This window comes from Empidonax traillii, unplaced genomic scaffold (genome assembly GCF_003031625.1).
Source record: "Empidonax traillii isolate 1590-97213 ecotype Southwest subspecies unplaced genomic scaffold, ASM303162v1 scaffold688:size580741, whole genome shotgun sequence".
NCBI lineage: Eukaryota > Metazoa > Chordata > Aves > Passeriformes > Tyrannidae > Empidonax > Empidonax traillii.
Window position 1 is genome coordinate 284,300 of NW_020955881.1, and position 20,508 is coordinate 304,807.

At 41.6% G+C, this 20,508-nt stretch overlaps 1 protein-coding gene across 14 annotated transcripts in view; it reads right to left on the reverse strand.

Annotated features, from left to right (window-relative positions):
- The window catches only part of LOC114065692 (rap1 GTPase-activating protein 1-like), a 47,058-nt gene that overhangs the window by 5,191 nt on the left and 21,359 nt on the right, over positions 1 to 20,508 (reverse strand). For 6 of the 14 annotated variants that reach the window (XM_027899780.1, XM_027899779.1, XM_027899777.1 and 3 more), the window contains 14 exons: positions 17,857 to 17,935; positions 17,527 to 17,580; positions 17,353 to 17,436; positions 16,553 to 16,653; positions 15,800 to 15,929; positions 15,389 to 15,544; positions 13,096 to 13,167; positions 12,820 to 12,906; positions 11,999 to 12,133; positions 10,594 to 10,740; positions 9,264 to 9,367; positions 6,881 to 6,997; positions 1,854 to 1,980; positions 1,663 to 1,765 (listed from right to left, as the gene is read on the reverse strand). In XM_027899780.1, the coding sequence (XP_027755581.1) occupies positions 1,663 to 1,765; positions 1,854 to 1,980; positions 6,881 to 6,997; positions 9,264 to 9,367; positions 10,594 to 10,740; positions 11,999 to 12,133; positions 12,820 to 12,906; positions 13,096 to 13,167; positions 15,389 to 15,544; positions 15,800 to 15,929; positions 16,553 to 16,653; positions 17,353 to 17,436; positions 17,527 to 17,580; positions 17,857 to 17,935 (1,496 nt within the window). Of the gene's footprint in view, positions 1 to 1,662; positions 1,766 to 1,853; positions 1,981 to 3,263; positions 4,062 to 6,505; positions 6,553 to 6,876; positions 6,998 to 9,263; positions 9,368 to 10,593; positions 10,741 to 11,998; positions 12,134 to 12,819; positions 12,907 to 13,095; positions 13,168 to 15,388; positions 15,545 to 15,799; positions 15,930 to 16,552; positions 16,654 to 17,352; positions 17,437 to 17,526; positions 17,581 to 17,856; positions 17,936 to 20,508 lie in introns of those variants that run through there. The other 8 variants (XM_027899775.1, XM_027899781.1, XM_027899778.1 and 5 more) reach the window with 8 other exon arrangements.

A 20,508-nucleotide genomic window follows, 5' to 3' on the forward strand; every position in this document is an offset into this window, starting at 1 on the left:
TGGACAATGTCATAGTGATGCAAGTGAAAACCCTCTGTGAGGCACAAAGCAACTATTGCCTTTATGGTGTCATTTCCAGATCCCTTCCAAAAGAGACAGTTTCATGGTGTTGGGCCTCCTGGCCTTACAGTATTTTTTTATCACTCTTGCTCTGAGCTGATGACACTGAACTCCTTCTTCCAAGCTTTCAGAAGAAGGACCTATTGAAGCTCATTCCTCCCTTCTGCTTCGTAGCAGCAGCTCATTAGTTGTCTTCTATCGTGAAGGTCCCTGACATGCTCATTTTTTGTATTATCTCATTTAACACCTTTATGTCTTTCCTTCAGAACAAGCAACATTTGTATATGGCACCCCAAATCCTAATTGTGGCATATGGCATGGCTCTCCTCTTCCTCTGCATGATCAATAAGTCCACTTGTTTTTCCTTTCTCCCAGAGTTTCAACACCCGTGCCTTGGATTCTTTTGTGTCTCTAAGTGTACAAGCACTCATGCTGTGAGTTGTTCTGCGAAGTGGAGAAATCTTACAAACATCTCATAGAACTGAGGTCTCTGCAGAACCTCTGACAGTATCACATCCTCAATGCTGTTGCTAAGATACAGACTATTTTAGGCAGGGATCTGATGGCCACTATTGATATCTCATACAGGGTGGCTGCAGAGACTGAGGCCAAACTCTATCGTCAAAGTAAATTGGCTCCACTTTCTGACGCTTGTTATCTTTATTAATGATCCCTTTTCACACAATCCCTATAAAGATTTCACTGTCCCTTCCAACCAACTCTCTCACTTGCCCTACACATAATCCCTAGTATCTCCTACCATCTCAGCATGTTCCTCTTCCAGTCTTTTGGCAACAATTGTTAAGTTTTGCCTTTCACAGCTTCTAATGACTTCCCAAACTCCAAAGCTTAGTCTTCTCAATCATACTTTCCCAAAATCTTACACAATCCTCCCAGCCTCTTTCTCAGAAACAGGCTGAAACTAATTTAAATTTTCCCTAATTTTAGCTTTAGGCTGATTCTCAGCATGAAATGCTTTAGTCCAAACCAGTTGATTTTAACAAAGCAAAACAACAACTGCAAACAGGGTCTGTGTTCAGTGCATGTGATACAACCTCAGCAGCAGGTAATGCAATAGTTCTCCCTGCTATGGGACTGAAAAAAAGACTATAATCATCTCTCTGCACTGTGAATGGGTCCAAGCTGACTTTAATCAACTACTTCAGTTTTAATCAAGTAAGATCGATTAAAGAGCCCAGCCAAAAAAAGCTCAGTGCAGGTTAGCTACCCAATTACCCCTGTTCTGAGAAGCACACTGCTTTGTTCAGGATACACCGTTCCTATAATTCCCATATCCAAACTGTCTAGTTTATTAAGAGGTATTGGCACTGATTCAGAAAAGCAACCATAGCTCTCCACAGAAACACATTCATTGCAGTCTACAGTAACTCCTTCTGCAGTATGTACAGCACTGTTTATTCACACTACTGAAACATTCTCTCCCCATTACAGTTTGCACGCCAGTATCTCTCCCCATTTCTCTATCACCTACCTATGCTTCTCAAATCTTAAGTACAGCATACAAAGGAGGTGGCTCAACCTCCCATATGCTTCTAGAAGCATAAGTAGAGGATTTTTTCTTTTTATTCTTTCTTTTTTTACCTGGTGAGCTAGAAGTACTGGGTGTGCAGTCACTGTCATCCAGCCACATATTCTGAACCATTGAATCCTGTTTTGGAGGGCCCTCAAGAGAGCACGTCAGCTCCTGGAGAGGGCAAAGAAGACGTGTTTTAATAATGCACTTGGTAAAATCAGGCAGGGTAGCCTCTGTTTGTTAGAGATCATACACCCACCCTGTCATTCTCCTCTTCCTCAGATGCTCCATTTTCCCTTAATCCACTACAACAACTGCTTACACTGGATGAAGAACGTGAGAGTGGCTGCATCACACAGTATCCTGAAGTCTGACTCCTGAGCATTCTGTGAAATGCAAGCATTCAACATCATCATGCTTCTTGTTACACATAGGCTTAATTTTTTGTGGCGTAACTTTATTATACAGCAATCAGAAACAGTAAGAAGAAATGATTCATCCACAGCTAGTTTTTCCACCTAGGAACAGAACACAGGTGAACTGGCTTGCATACCTTAATTTCTAGTTGCTACATCATTTAGTAGAAACATCACTTCTTTCTCTCCATGCTGGATAACTGTATGAAAGGACATATCTAACTGAATTTTTAAGTCACAGACTTCAGTGTAGTAAAGCGGAGTGAGTCAAACCACCTGCATTTAAGTACCAAATACATCTAGACATTCATTAAAATCAACAGATGCCTTATTTTGGAGACATTCATTAAAATCAACAGATGCCTTATTTTGGAGATCAGAGATTTAGAAGCCTAAATACGATATGAAGAGATCTTAAACTGAGTGTAAAGGGCAGGCAAGACCCAGTCTAGGCCACCCATTCCCACAGCCACTATCAGGCTATCATATTGGGTCTTACGTGAAATTCCAGACAGAACAAAGGGACCATAAAAAGCCCAGTTTTCATGCCATAGAGCTTATAAATTGTTACTGCTGATTTTCTGGACAGGTGTAGCACAAGGAGGCAGGAAAGCATACAGACATAAATCAGTATTATAGAACAGTTAACTAAGAAAGTTTAACATAGCAATGAGGAAGTAGAAAGAAATTACTGAGATCTGCGTTATTGCAGGCTTTCTCAGTGTCAAACTATTTAGGATCAAGTGCCAGGCTCTTGCACAGACATGTCAGAACCTTCCTCCTGCTTACAAACAGGAACACACCTAGGTCAGATTCCCATCCTGGTGATTTTCCATGTGCCAAGTTGCCCATAGATTGGCTCCTTTAGGTCCATCCCACTAAACTTTTAGCTCTCACAGGGTCATTCAACAGGGACATTCAAACCAAACTGTATTGGATCACTTTACCACTACTTTCTCAAATGACACAGACCCTGTGGCAGCCCAGTTCATATTTCGTATCTATCAAGACAGACCTTAAGGTCAGCTCTTTGCAGTTAAGAATTTATGATCCACCACTTACAGTCATCTAGGAGATATAGCAGTCCATGAGGCCAACATGCTTACATGGTAGAAGGTGCACTGTGCATGTAAGCATAAAATTTATGGGGAAATATCACTGTTTGCATAAGGCTAGCCAGTAAGGGAGAGATGAGTGCTTAAAAATGTTAAGAAATATAAAAAAAGCTAAGAGAGGCAAGAAAGATAAGACACTTTTAACATACTAAATATATTTATTCCTTCAGAAACACTGCAAAATGTGGCCAATCTTGACCTACAAGCAGTAATGAAACCTAAAGTCCCAGGCATATTCCATGCCAGCATGCAACAGGGAGAACAGTAAAGATAGGGCCAATATAGGCCAAAGATATTTCCTCTAATTTAGGAAACATATTTTGGAGGAAATGAAGGCCAACATGCTTCTCCCTCAGCAGAGCAAACAATAACATGAATTTAAGTGAATTGAGATCTAGATTTCCACAAAGTATCTGCTTCTCAGCATCTTTCCTCAGCAGGTTTCTCCATCCTCGTTCTGTTCTCTGCACTGCATTTCCTGACCTATGTAATTCAAAGGCACTAGAGGCAGAGGTGGAAACATGTTCCTCTGCTCTTGCCTTCTGCAGGCCAAGCTATTCTTACTCATCTGAAAGGAGGGGAGGGGAAAAAAGGGGTCGCACTCAAGGTGGCCTCCGTTCCCCATCATTAGCAGAGGCTGGTTCAGTGGCTGCTGATTGGGCAATGGGAAGAGCATAAAGCCAAAATGCTCCTACAGGAGCTATCTGTCCATATCTCTCTCCCAGAATTCCTGCTCCAGGAACTGCCAGTGGAGCGTTACTTGGTGCCACTTGGTCTCTCCACAGTCCTTGAGGTCCTCTAAGTACGTTCATGCTCCTCTTAGCCAGGACTCTCATTTCACCCCAAAAGTCTTGCCAGTATCTTCAGTGAGGTAACCAATGACTGAGTAGCATCCGGTCCACTCCTGATTGGCTTGATGTCCCCACTCAGATGTGTCTGAGGAGGGAAAACACACATACAAAAAACCCATGTACTTTTCCTAGGATATGGACATATACAGTACAGTGCTTGATTTTTCAGATGCAACCCAGAAAGCTGTCTGTTCCTGAGGAGTTCTGCTACTTGGTTACATAGGCTGGGTTAATTCTTTTGAGTCTGTCCCTCGGGAAGAAGGATTATTTGGAAGGCTACCTGGACAGAAGAGCAGAAAAACTAAGGACACTTGTCCCTGCATGTGAGAGAGAAGACACCATTAGCTCAAGTGAACAATGCAGTTTCATGGATTGCAGGCTGATCACTGCAGAAGGATGTGTTGAAAACAACATGCAAGGAGAGAAAGTAAGTGCCGCTTTGTCTCTACTGTAAATTAATTAATCTATAACTTATGCGTTCCATTGGCATTTATTTCCAGGCTGGTTTTAGTAGAACACAGATAAAGAGGTTGATCATTCAAGTCTTGAATCTGAAATGATTACTTAAGACCAGCAGCAGCATGCTGGACATTTCTGCAATAAGAGAAATTTCCTGTGACTCTGTGGAGAGAACCTGGAGAGGACTGACGACATACTACAAGGGATAACCCATTTATGGTATATTATCTAATAGGGACTACATAAATTATTCTGGAACCATTCAGAACTCTTTCTGCATTAGAGGTATGCCTGTATCATGAATCCTGATTTGTGGTTCCACAATTAATGAAAAACAGATAGGCTATTTCAGCAGAAGATCAGTAAACGGCCTCCAAGACAGACTGTTAGAATTTACACTCCCAACCTTTTCCTGCAATACTGTGCTAATACTGTCTTGCTGAAAATGGTGTGCTTTACATGGTGGAATAACATGTTCTTAATCCCCTGTCCCAGATATCATGCAGAAAGTATCACTGTACACAGGCTAGTCCATAACTCTGAGATCACAACTCGAACTCTGGCTAATCACTAATTGTGCAAAACTCCATGCTACATCCCACCTCATAAACAAACTCTCCAGGAATGGGCTAAACCACCACAATTATGATCCTAAGTGGTTTTGAGTCCATGACTGGAAAAAAATGCATAGAGAGAATCCTGAGGACAGAACTAGACAGACTGCCAAATTATACATGTCATGCCTCATATGCATAAGCAATATTCATGCAAGTACTGTTAGTGAAATCCCATGCTATGTTTGCTCTCCAAAAGCACGTGGATACCAACTTGAAACAGCCATTGCAGCTGGCTCACCTCCTCAGCTGATGGAGAATGGGGGTTGGGAAGTGGGGGAAGCCCACAGTCATATGCAGAAGTCAGGAAAGAAAGCTTCATACTTTTTTTTCTGGGACATGCACACATTCTACAGTCAGGTAACCAGGACTAGCCAAGCTATGAGATCTTTTCTAAATAGAAGTCTTGCTTATTATGCAATGTAATCAGCTATCTAATCAAAGCAAGACTCCCTCACACATGCCTAGTCAGGAACTTCTAATTCACTAACAAGGTCCCAGGAAGGATCAGGAAAGGGAGACGGAATGATATGGTAATGCTAGAAGATGGTAGTTGCTGACCAATCAGCAGTTCCATGTCCTGCATTCTCTCTTGTCCTTGGCTGTCAGAGCTAGCATCTTAAATGGTCTGTATCTCCTAGATGTGCTCACATCCTCCTCCACATCAAAATTCTGGACATTCATCCAACCCAAAACCAAAACTAGCACATACACAAAAACATACTTACCATAACTCTGCACCTTGGCTGTGACAAAATTCTGGGCAGTACTACAGCATACAATTGGGTAGCTGAACTACTGCAGATAGTCAGCAGCCTGTAATTCTTAAGAGAGCACTGGGTCTAGTTGGAAGGTAGGTTCTTCCTTGTCAGATATGGCACCTGGAGCAACTACAGCCACAGAGCCCTGGTTCTAGGGCACCTCCTGAAATTTTCTTAGAGTAGACACAGTCCCAAGAAAGTGACATGCCCTAACACAAAACACGCTGTCCCTTTTTTGCCACAGGTCTCATCCAAGTTCTCATGAAAAAAATTAGGTGTGGCAAGAAAGTGTGTTCCAGAAAGTCAGCTGCAGCCTTGGATTTAGAGACAGGCTGCTCTGGAGTCTTGGAAATGGAAATGGGTGCTTTGCCTGATGTATTCTAGATAGGATCACACACCAATATAAAATAGCTTAGCAGCAAAGCTCCACTACAAGGAAATCGCCTTTTTCCAGTTTTTGGCAACCAGAAACTGGAAAACCATTTTGCAGACTACTGCATGAAGTGTTTTGCAGGAGAAATCTGGGTGTGGTATGGCGTGCTTTAGCAATGAAACATAGGTGCAACACATGGGACCGTGCTGTAACACCTGCTGTAACACTTTGGGAGGCCTGAAGACAGGTTAGTTCACGCTGGTTGGGAGCAGCGGCATGGATCCTGCTTAAAGGGGCAGAACTTGAGGACAACCCAACATACCCTTGTCCAAGCTTCTCCATGAAGCTCCAAAATCACTCCAGAGCAAACTATAGAAGAAACATATACATGAGTAAACACGGATAACTGAACAGCTAAGACTGTGTATCCTGTTAGATGCAAGCTAACATTAGTAAAGATATAGCAAACATCACCTTTAAGTAGTCCAATCTTTCTTCACTGGCTGCTTCAGAAAGCTGAGTCCATGACAGGCTCTGAGATACTGTACCACAGCCAGACATCTAACTTTTAAGATGCTACAATGCCTGATGTGGACAATCTCAGCAAAGCCTCCAACAGAACCAGACATGCACCACACGTAAGCCAATAGCAGAGACAGTGAGCATCTTTCAAATACTGAAATGATTTTCAACTCACTTGCTCTTCCTGCTGGGGAACTCTGGGGAGCTGGGACTGGATGATCCATCAGACTTCAAGTCAAAGAATGTTCCTGGACTGTCCAGCACCCTCTGTATCCTCTCTGCAGTGTCTCTGCTTGGAGAAACGAGAAACAAGCTATACCCAGAGCCAGAGTTAACTGCTATCTATTCTAACAGTCCTTTATAAGCCACAATACAAAGCTGGATCTCTCATATACATGCGAAATGGAAGCAAACACAGTTATATTTAAAAGGGCAAATTCCTCAGATGTCACATCTGACATATTTGAAATGGCCAATTTTAAGCTCCTTTTGAGTTGATTTAAAAGCTTACATTAATTTCAGTATTCACCTTAAATTCTTTAACTTTTTCTTCTATCCTCCCCCTTTCCTTAGGATTTAATAGAGAGTGTAAATATGATGATTACTATAGTATTATTGCTACTAGCTAGTACTTGTCAAGATCCTTCTGAAGAAAGTTGTGTGAGTAACTGAGAGATATGTTTAATTAAGTAAAGGAAAACTAAGGGTGTTGTTTTTGGGGAGGGGGGTGGAGCTGGAGGGCTTCAGTGATGGGAGTTCACAGAGCTCTTCCCTTGCTCTCCTGGTCAGTTGATCCTACCTGCACCCTTCAAATCACAGCTCCTCATGCCCTCACTTGTGCTAATACAATTGTTTGTGAGACCGGAAATTACCTTGACAAAAATTCTAAAATTAAAATAACCCTGAAATTTCTGCGACACATCAACAAGTGGGATGGACTGGGTCATCTCTGTCATCAAAGCCTGCATATCATTAAATTACAGCTTCAGGTGAAGTTACACATTGAGCTCACTGTTGCCAGAGAGAGAGCATGCTCCGCCCTCCTTCACCCTTGCTGAGTGCACTTCCCATCAGTCCTGCTACCCATCAAAGTTCTCCACCAGCCACTTCATGGCAGACAATTATCAAGGAAAGCAAGTGATACTTTTTCTCTAAGATTAGTGGCCTGAACCAGTTCCATGAAAGATTCACTGAGCATCTGAACCATCACAAGGAACAGTCAGAACTGGGTAGCTGAAAGAGACACTGGGAGAGGGGAGGTATCACTTCTGCTTTTCAATAACAATGAACTGTTACAACGGAGAAGCTGCTAGTGAAACTGCACCTTCAAGAATGATCCAAAAGGTCTTTCACAAAAATACAAGCTAAGGCTCCCTATTCCTCATATCTAAGTTTACTAATAAGTTTGCAAAAAGAAAGCTAAATAAGCCAAACAGCTTACCAATTTCTCCTAGCAAAGAGCAGGGGGAAAATAATGAAGAAGATAAATCCAGGCATTTTCTTTATGATAGAAAGGTTTTACAGATTCTTCAAGGGCATAGAAAAGCTTGTACACAAAGTAATGGATTGAAGGATACGGCTGGCTAAGGTACAAAAGTAATTAAAATAGTGAGAAGCTGTGGCTAACTGTGTTAGCTTAGACTGGGCAACAGGGCGGTTGTCTCAGAAGATTTAATTTTTCTCCAAGTAGGTTCTATATTATTTTTATTCAGATTAGGTCATATGTACTTCATTAAGAAAGAAGGGAAAATGTAGTGATTTCCTCCTGTCATAAAATCACTGGTTTCCACATTAAAGATGACTTTTTCCCTTCTACACTGAGTCTTTAACCTGCTTCCTGGAATTCTTGCAACTGGGAAAACTGCATATTACATGCAGAGCACTCATGCGACTTTTGAGACTGTATAATCTTAAAAAGGTGTCTCAGCTAGAGCTGAGATAAATCTATGATTTATCTAAATAATCTCTGGTGAACAGTAAACAACTTTTGAATAGTTAGAATTCTGTCAAATATGCTAAATCACTCCTTGAACCTGTATTTTTTCCATTAGTTATAATTATTTCTCAGATGATCTAACTTAAACACTAGTCTTTTTGACTTAAGGCTTTAAAAAAAAAATCCTTTAAGATACAAGAAGTTTTGCCTCTTTGAACATTTTAAAATGGAAGCAATCACTCAATCAAGCATCCCTCTCCCAAGTACTAGCCTGTCATCTGACTCTTATCTAAAAGTGGTGAATAGAGTAGAGGAGACTCAAGAGTCCTGGATCATACTGTACAATATTTAGGAGTGATCTTTCAATATTCCTCCACCCATTTCCTCCATTCCTCCTCAAATACTGATTCTCCCCACTTCCAAATGTCCTTTTTTAATTTTGTCTGTTTCTGTCATTTGTTCATTTCTCCATTAGCTGACAGGTTTTTCTTCCAACCATTTCCATTTCAGTTCTCATTCCTGTCAATTCCCCTTCTGTCTTTATTATGTGCCTTTTCACGTTCCTTTTCTTATCTCCTCTTGTTTCTGTACCCTCTTTGTCTCATCTTCCCACAGCTCATACCTCTTTTCCTCCTGTATGTTCTCAATGCCAATGGCACTACTCCGTCGCCCATGGAAGCGGCTGGCTCGAGTGCGTGATGGGCTCCTACCAGGCAAGGCAAAAGACTAGAAAAAAGGAAAGCATGACAGAATGGAAGGAGGGGAATAAGACAGGAAAAACTGTGGAGAACTGGAAGCACAGGAGAAGAGTTTGCGACATGGATCCAGATCCTCTCCTTTACTGTGCAATACAATAGCATGGCCCAGCTCCACTTCTGCAAGAAGGAGTGTCTTTCTGTCAGAAAGAGCAGCCAGGGCTTACAAACATGGTGTGAGAAAGGGACAGAGAGATAAAGAAGCAGAGGCAGAACACAGCCAGTACACAGACAAAAGAGCTCTGGAAGGGAGGTATCCCCTTATAATGAGAGGAGAGGCAGAATCAGAAAGGTAAAGAAATCAAGAAGGTGTGGAGGAGGCAGCAAACCCAAGTCATTAGTAGGCTGGGACTTCATTGTGTTGACACAGAGAATGCATACAACCGAGTAAACTGTCACCAAGAATTCTTCCCACTGAATGGCACCTTCTTGGCTTACTTGGAGATGCCTTTGTTGTAGTTTGCCTGTATTGACACCACTAGTGCAGAGACCACAACTGGCCAGATGCACTTTGGTCAAGGTAACCATACTTTCATATTGGAAACATGGATCCTTTTCCGGAAAGATTTGCCATAGATTTATTATGCTCACACTGATCATGTATGTTTAGTATCCCTATCAAACAAGAAAGGCCTTGATAGTAACTAGAAATATTCATTCTTTTTCTCACCCCAAACTTTATGAATTCTGCTGTTTCTTCCCAACATGCAAATTCTACTTACAGCAAAACACCACCTTGAATATGTATTGTGCACCTGTTTATATTACAGAAAATAATCTGTTTGGTTAAATTGAAAAAAGTGAAACAGTTCTAATGTCCTTATGTTCTCAGCTCTTGCCATATGACAATACAGTACCATTCTGGTCAAACCACGCTGCATGATTTTTTTAACATATGGCAATGTAAAGGTTATCCAGGATAGCAGAGATAGATGTCAAAAGTAGAACCACGTTTGACTTTCTTCTCCCAGTCTGCATCAATCTCAGCACTAGTTTACATGTGAACTGAGTCTAAAGGATAGGCACAGACAAAACAGACTGCAACACATGCTTTCACCACTTGTGAAATGGGATGATACAACAAAAAGATTCACAGTGGGACAAGAAGACAAACTAACGGGGAAAGAGAAATAAAATATACGGGTGGTTACAAAGGTATGCCGGGTTTCCTTCTTACAGCCCACCCGAATACCTTACCGCAGCAATGGCCTTAGGGCCCTCGGCGACACTCTGGCTGAGGGCAAGGCCAGCTGTAGCTGGGCGGCTGGGCAGGGTGGCTGGCTGCTGCTTTCTCATGGATATCCCCATGGTATCCAGGCTCTGGCTGCGGCCTCTGATCACCCGCTGAACAGGAGGGAGGCAGGGAAACAGACAAACACAGATATACACATATAGACATGCACACGGTAGGGTAGTATGAGAAGCATCACAGATTGAGTGGAAAGTTGTGACAGACTGACACCAGAACCACACATACCCTAATTCCTAGAAGGCAGCATCTTAGATACTGCCCATTTTTAGTCCTAGATGACGCATAGAGTTCTGAGAAGAGCCAGGGAAGAACTCTTCCTCAAGTATATTCTCTACTTTCATTCCTTGTCCTATTGCAGTAATTTGAGATTCCCTACCAGTATCCTAGCATACTGTTTAAGATAGCATCAACTGGAGCAGTCCTATCCAGTACAGGCTAAAAAACACAAAATCCAGCTCCTGCTCAAGACTGTTAAGGTTCAGTCTTGTACAAACTTGAATGCTGGTTTCAAGGGGAAAGCAGACATACCAAAATCTGCAGCATTTGAAAAAGCCATTTTCTGAGTTTACTCAGCCTTTCCCATTACAAAGGTCACCTGTATACATGACATGCAAACCACAGTATCTGCTAGAAGTCAGAAAAAGGACATTTTAGGATAACTAGAGTAAGACATGGATGGGTATGAAATTCATGGTTAGTGGCAAAGGCAGGGTAGACTGATTGTATGTAAAAATGCACCTCAAAAAAGCATCCCAGATCTGACCAAAGATAAGCACATAGCTAAAGAAACTGTACCTGAACAGATTCATTTTAAAGCCCTTAGTAATTTTAACCAGCCTACCACACAAAGAAGGTGGAGGCCATCTGAAGAAATGGTATTCCTAACACTTCTTTCCAGACGAAAATTATATCAGATTCTCTCTATATAATCAGTTCAAAACTCAGTTTGCCCATTCATACGAAAACTGTCACCTAGTGCTGACTTATTAAAAAAACAAAACAAAACAAAACCATGCCATTTACACTGAACAAAGGTAAAATAACTCTGGCTTTTAGAGATTAGGTTTTTCTAGACAGCACACTCAGAAACAGGTTAGAAACTCTCTTGCAGTGGCTCTTGCAATTCTTCCAATTATAATGAAAATTAATTGGAGGAGATCTGCTGTACGAACCAAAAGCCCCTTGCTACTAGTTATTACAATTCCACTTGCAAACACTGATTCCTTTTCCGGCAAGTCACAGAATAAAACTCCATCTGACACTAGACACTAGCACGAAGCATAAAGAGTTTGACTTCTACGGGCCAGTATGGAATTCTGCACCACACTATAGCTCTGTAGGAAGGCTCACCTTGAAATTTTCCAGGAAGCCTCCACTGCCGTTCTCTATCTTGTCATCCTCCCCTGTGGGTAATCCCATCATACTGCGGCTGCGAAGCTGCAGCTCCTCAAAAAGGCTCTCCAAGAGGGCACTCCGTGTTCTTTCCTGCGTCAACATTAAGAATGAGAACATCTTTTAATGGGAGTGGAGGATTTTTTTCCTGTTTTTTCAAAGTCTCACATCCTTCTTAAATAAAAACAACCAACCAAATAAAAAATCCCCAAAACAGCAACAATGAGAGCAACAAAACTCCATGAAAATTACTTTAAACAGTATGAAGTGTTTTAACTGCATAGTTACAGTTTACAGTTTTACTACACAACTATTATTGCAGTAAGACCCAGCCCTTTTAAACTGTTTATAAAGCAAGTCATAAAGGACAGTTTTTTTACAGCTCATGAAACACAGGCATGTGTTTTCTAGATCAGGCAAACAGCAGAGTCTGGAAAAGAATTGTGGTACCTCGAACCATAAATCAGTGATATCAGTATGCATCCTGTAGCATAATACTGAGTTTCAGCTAATACAGAATTTCCTCCAGCAAACGTGTCACATTCCCATTTTTACTTGAGGATTAGATCTTTACATTAGAATGCACCTGTTCATATTCTATCACGCCTGCTATGAAATACGAAGGAATCATCCCGGAGCTGAAGATTTCATCTTCCTTTCTTAAGCAACACAAAATTGGAAGTTAAAAATTTTAATGTATTGTCTTAATCTGACAATAGTCTCTTTATAACTACATATAATTATAATTTTTAATGGAAGCAACCAGATAATAGACCCACCTCTAATTTAGCAAATTTCTCAGCTCGATAGCAGCTGTACTCAGCATTGATGAGCTTGACCAGAAGGAATTCACGGAACTCTGCACTCTACAAGATAAGATGAAGACTAGATTAAACTGGACATGAAAACAATAATAAAAATATCACATGACAAAAGCTCTGCTTATTACTCTTTGAACCTCCAAAGTCATCTAGCCAGACCGACAATATTGACTCACAACACAAGTGTGTGTACCACATCCTCCTGCCATCTAACACTGGAACAGAGAAACAAACCTTCTTAAATATGGCTGGATTTGGCAGAGGGGGTCCAAAGAAGGGGACATCATCTCGGGCCGTGACTGAAACCTGAAATAAAAAGGGAGAAAAAAATAAGTATCGCAACACAAGTGAAACTATCAAAGCTTTCAAACTACTATGATAGACCTGCTCCCTTCTGAATAATTTACATACCCAAAAGAGATCTAATATAGCAGCCTGTGCATCCCTCTGTTTCTGAACTCAGTGGATGGATGTGCTGATTTATCTCCCAGAAATGCAGCTGGATGTGCACACAGCAAGAGCAACAAAATACTGAAACGACTGCTTTTTAAAAAAATACTTTTAATAATAACGAGTATAACCAGCATATTTACCAAAAAAAAAAGCTTCTGTTCAGGCTGCAAGATTTACCTTCACTAGAATAACTTTGGTCAATGTGGTTGTACTGACCTATCTGTGGCAGAGATACACTGCACACTGAGGGGAGCATTTAGTGCCATTGCCTCTCTGAGTCATAGGGGATAAACATGCAAAATCATTTTCCCAGTAAAAGATAAGGAAATGCATGAGTTTTATTTGTTTTATTTTTAACATGCTCCCACCTGACATACCAGTGTCAAAAAAAGTAACTGTAATGCAGGCCAGCTTTTACATAGTCACTTGTATCCCAACAGCACTTACCTATAATTACATGCAGCTATCTTACCAGATACATACAGCACTTCACAGTATTTCAGAGTTATTTTTTTTGTCATATTTGAGATGGAATAATGCCATTATTTGCTATTTCATTTAAGAGGGAACAATGTCATAACAACTGCAACTGCCTCAAAATAACAACAAATAAATGTCACAGAGCCAATGAGAGGTGTGAGTTTACTGAAAGGAAGAAGAAAATGAGCTCTTGATTTAATTCAGATTTCATACACTGCAGGCCAGCTCCCCTAATTACAAAGCCTTCATCTCCATCCTAATAGATATCTACCACTTAAAATCCTACTTTGCATTTTTCATTTTCTATTGCAAAAATTGATTCTGTGAAATAAATGCCATTAATATTCCAATTTAACAGTAGGCACTAGAGCTTATGTAAGTGGAACAAGGGATAGGAAAGAAATCTTCCAAACTGCAGCCTTTCTGTACTACAATGCTCTCAAGGCAACATAAGCTAAAACCACTTTGGAAAAGCCTTTACAGAAAACCCTGCACTGGCTCTAAGGTGCTGACTGGGACTATTTCTTCTTCATGAAATGAAGCAGCCCTATTACACTAACAAAAAAATGGCACTGCAGATAGGCAAAGATGAAAACAACAAAAGGAAGGGACAAGACAAACAGCAAGCTTCCCAAGCTCTTTCTCTTGTCATGAAAAAATCCAGTGAACTTTTGTGCCCTACTATACAGAGAGCAAGAGAAGTGGAATCCCATGCCCCTGATCAGCACGAGGCTTTCATTTGTAGCTATAAAATGGCTGCCCAAAGCATAGAGAACAATGGAAGATGGTTGCTCCACCTCCAACACCCTCCTTGGTGGAAGAGCAGATGGAGATCCTGTCCCAATTTTGATATTCTCAGTGTTCCTGTAGACCTCTCAAGGCATAAGGACTCATCATCACCCTATCAAAATCCCTACATAATACAAGACATAGCACATGGAAAATCCATCACAAATGCAAGTTTCTTTATATTTTCTGCTCTTTAAGCATGACTGAAAGTTGAACATAAAGCTATATAGACATCCATACAGAGTCATGTCAGAGAGGGAGAAAGAGCTGTGTCCAAAGGCTGCAGATATGGAACATGAGCTCTAGCAGGACTTCTTTCAACTGGAGAGCCCTAACAGGTAGCTGTTCCCTACCAGATGGGCATCAGTTCTGGGATCCCCACAAGCAGCTGTAGCTGGTTGAGATTCCATAGATTAGGCCAACCAGCTGTATCTGACCTGCAGTCTCAGGCAGTGCAAGCTCTAAGTACTGTGTGGTGCAGCAGAAGAAAAGCAAACATGATTTTTACCTGACTTATATCATGTAAGCAAGATAACTCCCTAAGTGGAATCAATTGTGCCTCACGTTTCTTGATGTAAACAGAATTCTTTTATCTGAATTCTTCCCGCTTCTATTTCCAAGCTTTAAGCTTCAGAAATTCATCAGTTACTTTGAAAAACATACAACTACACTCTAGTTTCATGTGCAGATACATAAGAAATGAGGATGACAGCTGGCTGAATCTGTACCTCTCCCAGAGGCCCAAGTACAGGTTTCCACTTCAAGGATCAAAATCAGTAGAGGTGAATCAATAGATTCTGATTACCTTGTAGAGAGTGTCCCCAGTGGTGCTATGAGTGAGCTGAACTACCACATAAGCATGTAGGAAATTAGAAGCAATCATATCAGGGACAAAAGGTGTGCTTTCATCCTGGAAGATGATGGCTACAATGTCATTCCCAATGTGACGCTTCCGCTGAAGCTGGAGAGGAAAAAATAATAAAGAGAGAAGGCAGGTGAAAAAGAGCAGAACAGTTCAACAGGGCCTCAAACATCAGTTTGCCAAGCATCTCAAACCCCTCTGTTCAACTAAACCCCTCACCACTACTTTTACCATTACTCCAGCCACAATCCCCAACATTATACATAACAGAACAGTCAATTCTCCCCTCTATGCAGTCCTTCTTTGAACACCCCTCCTCTCTTAGCCACACTGTTGGAATCCTCCTTCTGATACCTGCTGGGAATCTCCCTCTGTGAAGGGCAGCTTTGTAGATACATGAAACATGATCTCCTTCCCCCGGAAATTTGTATAGACTGACTCAGTGCCTGTTTGACCTCTGGTAACATCCAAGCCTCCCCGGAACCTGAGCAAATCCATACCACGCCATAGGTCAGGCAGTAGAGATGAGAAAGGAGAAAGAAGAACAACAGTATCAGTAACAGTAGTACATCAGTATTATCAAAGGTAATTTTTAGGAAATCAGTGATAGTGAGGCACCAAATCTTCCCCAAACCAATGCACTGACTGAAGCTGCACAATGTTTCTGCTGGTGAACATACTAGCTTGCTAAAAGCTATGAAGCTAAACTAAGGATCCTCAAAGATGCTACTTTCTTTGGTATTCTTCTGAGAAACACACTCCATATTTCAGAACCACAGAAGGGATGGGCTGCCCCACAGAAAGAGACGAAAACAATACTGTCCCATACCATTGTGAAACAAACTTGTATTTGCACTTATTAAATAAAATTACTCTTTGCTGATACTGTGGGTCAGATTGAGATACCAGGAAAACACCAACATAGACCTGAGCTCCAACTAGTTTCCAGACATGATGGCCAACAAAAGGATCCTGGGCTTCTTCATCTGCACTGGGATTCAGAGGACACAGCACTTTTCGGAAAGCAAGGCTCTAACAGAGTCGCAGCCTGTGAACACACAGTATTCCCTAACTCAATCTGACTTTCCAGCTGCACTGGGTACGCACCCACGGAAATCCTGTAGCTGAATCTTGTCACCAAGGAAATCCAGGAACTCCAGGAAACCCTGACTCTCTACTGTGTTACTGAAGACTTCTTCTTCAGTTGTCTACAAAAGGAAAGCACAAGCTGTAAGAAGTGCAAGCAGCACAAAGAACAAGCGGTAATTTCTATGCTCAATTCAACCAACAAACATTTCTGCTTAAATACATTTCTGATCTGGGCCTACCATGGTGCTGGGGATTTCTGCCTCAGCCCCAAGCTGCCATTATGGTTAGACTTAGGGTTCAGAGATCCACAAAGCCTGCACCTCCATGGACACTGGGAGTAGAAGAAGCATGCCAAGGGAAGCATGGCATTGCAACAACATCGTTCCCTCCACACCTTTCTCATCTGGGCCACTTCAGGGTGCTGGGGAGTTTTGCCTCATCCCTAAGCTGCCTTTAGGGTTAGAGTTCAGGGATCCATAAAGCCTACAGCTCCAGGGACAATGGGGGTAGGCATGACTAGGTAAGCACAGCACTAGAACAACATTACTGCCTCCACAACTTTCATCTGGGCCGCCCATGGAGCTGGGGACCTCTGCTTCAAACACAAGCTGTCATTAGGGTTAGGGTTCAGAGATCTACAAAGCTGCCATGGACACTGGGGGTGGAAGAGGCATGCCAAGGGAACCATGGCACTGAACAAACACTGCTGCCTCCACATCACTGCCTCTGGACAGCACAGACCTTCTTATTACATTTAAGCTAAGAGAACTGACTCTTTGCATTTTGTCTCACATATAGTGGGATCTGACAGAGCTTACCTGTCCAGGTTTCTGGTAGATGACCCCAAACTTGAAGTTATTGCTTATGACGTGTTCATCAAATGCAACAATAAGCTGTGAAGCCTGAGGTAATGAAAACAGAAATTATCAGCTGGATGTCATTACCCACACCTTGATGGAAAAGTGACATACGGATATATCAGAACACTGTACCTTGGGATAGAGGACAGGAAAGAAGCGTTCAACATTCACATCCTCACACAGTAGCTGTCGAGTGAGAAAGAGAGGGAAACAAAAGCATGATTATCCTTTGCCCTAGCTTGCTACAGGCATGAGAGTGCAGGCACTGTTTACCATTATTTGACAGGAGCCCCTTCAGGCAAAAAATCTGAGCTAAAATTAGAAGAGAAAAAAGAGAAGCTAAATGGAAGAGTGGGAGGGAACTATATGACAGCTCTACTGGGAAATAGTGGCAAAAGAGGGAAATGGGAGGACAGAGGTGAAAATAACTTGAAGAAAAAAACAGGCAAGCATGAATCTCACCTTTGCCATCTGGACAGCATTGGGGAACTCATTCAGACAGGAAATGGGGATTAGGTCATGTTTGGTGCCAGTACGAGTCCTGACACAAAACAAAAAAAGGCATTAGAGACAAGCTGAAGGGAAACACAAGAAACACTGGTTCTTTCTTAAGAGTATCCATTTCTTCAGAGTTACCTTAAAGCAGTAAATTCCAAAGGGTTAATTTTAACCCTGGTGCTAAAGTCACTAGAAAAACAAGGTACTTTCACTTCTTATTGCTCATCACTTCTTATAGGGGGCAGAGGAAGACAAAACAAGAATGTTTATTCTCTTGCCCCTTTGCATTCTTTTCTTATTTAAAGAAATATTTTGCTTTTCTCTTGGCCCTCGATTTTCTTTCACAGAAATCTAAATGTTGAAATACAATTCATGAAAGATCATTCAATCAGGGCTTGAAAGACTGTAAAAGGTCTGTTATAGGCAGGCTAGAAACTGGTGTAACACTGTTCCAGAAAGCTGAAAGAGAAAAGCTTCCTTCCTCTTTATTTGTATATTTAAGGAGAGACATCTTTCTAAGGAAGAAGAAATATTGGGCTGTCAGAATCCTCTTCAAACCATTATAAACAAGCTATTGACCAAAAAGTACTGCATATCATAAAATATCTTAATAGAGGAATTACTACCCTTTTGTTCTTCCCCGGTCTCTTACAGGGAAGGGCTTGGGGCTCAGATAAACATTCTCAGGCACAACTCATAAACAGGCTCTCTCTTTATTCCAAGGTTATTGCTGGCACTGAAGCATTATCTGCACACAGTGGGGGAAACCCACCAGTGATTCTCTTGTAGCTGACTCCTATGCAACCAGTATTTTCCCTCAGTCCTGGATGAATCCTTGTCAGCAGCAACTGTACCAGAACAACTGCTAGTTCCAGTAGCATGTTGCCTACTGGAAATTCACCCAGCCCATAGTGTAGTAAAAAGCTTTTCCGAAGTGTTGCTTCTCACCTATGCAAGGTCCATCTCTGTTCTTCCTCTAGTTCATTCAGCAGCTCTCTCTGCTGAATGTCTCTCTGTGGAAGCCCTAAAGGTTATGGCACTTCATAGGCTGCCCTGGGAACCTAGGGGATGTTTAAGCTCACCTTCCAGGGAGCCTTCGTCTCAAGGACAAAGCCTGGGCTAGGCTGTCCTCCATTAAGAAATCTATATTCTCCTAGAGAGAACTCACATGTCTCTAAGTAAACAACAACAAAAAAAAGAACCAGAAAAACTTTCTATTTGAGGGAAGAACAGATATATTTCACACAGGTACTATAAAGATGCACTTGCAAGCACCACTTCAGCTTCCTGAAGGAGACTGCTGAGAGCAACTCAGAGGGGAAGGCAACCAAAAAAAAGGCTCAAAGGTCCTCTCCAGAAGAAAGACATGAAATTCAGATCCACATTCACACACAAGGTAAGATGAGAAACATAGCACAGTGACATATGCTTCAACAAAAGGCACTGTTACCTCAGCAGCAGGCGTAGATTTTCCTGTTTCTCGACCTGTTCATACTTCACAGAAAGTACTAGGTAGCCCAAGGACATATCACTGGAGTAAAAGTTCTGGTGCTCCTGCAAACAGAAAGCCAAAATGCATTATTCCCACGCTTCCCAGAGAAATTTACCAGATTTTTTTGCATACAACCTGTCACTCAAGATTAGCTAATTTTTAATTTAACTAGCAATAGCATGCTTGAAGACATGCATATGCTGTCTTCCAGCCCCCTTGATCATCAATGCATGAGCATATCAGTCAGAGTGCATCCACTATCAATTCATTTTCTCCTCACCTGTCCAACATCAGAAGGACTCCTGAGAAGGAATAGGATTAGAACATTCAGCAACACATTTTGAAGAAATTGAGTTTCTTGTAAACAAAATCGTATCTTTCGTGGACTTTCCCTGTATTCATTCAGACTCTTCATGACTAAGCAGTGGTCCTCAGCACATTCAACTGGATGTGGTTGTGGGCATTTTCTATACAAAAAGTAAGGATCATTATGCCAAATGGTTGACCTCCAAGAGTGCTCACATCTCAGGAAGGATACAGCCAGTAAGAAACCACATTGCAGATGAAGACTGTTCTCAGCAGTGACACTTACACTGCTTGAGCTTTAGCAGAATGTGCCTAGAACAGAGTCATTCAGTCAAACCATGAACCATAATGCAAACATTTCTACAGTCTCTATATATAAGTGGCTGTGGCCAAACGTTTCTCCTGGCTGTATAGCCATATTCCTTCCAATGGCCTACACATATCAATACATACTGATATATAACCTCTAATCTCAAAAGGTTAAAGCCTTTTGACACAGGATGTGAATGGAAACCTCTAGCACAATGAAAATACTACACAGGTGGAATCATGTAGAAATGCTTGGATCACTCCCATCGTCCTAGTGGAAAACCTCTTTTACAGACAGTATCCAGAGCTGGCTGCTACAGAAACTCTGACCGAAGCACCGAGACTGAGTTTATGCTTTCAGCAAACTGTCCAAACTTAATGAATTTTAGGTATAAGCACAGAGAGACCAATGAAAACGTCATGCAGGGGATTTGGTTCTCTTTGGATTAGATTAGTATCTTAATCTTTTGCTGATAATGAGAACTTCCGTTGAAAGTGGCAGTAGTACA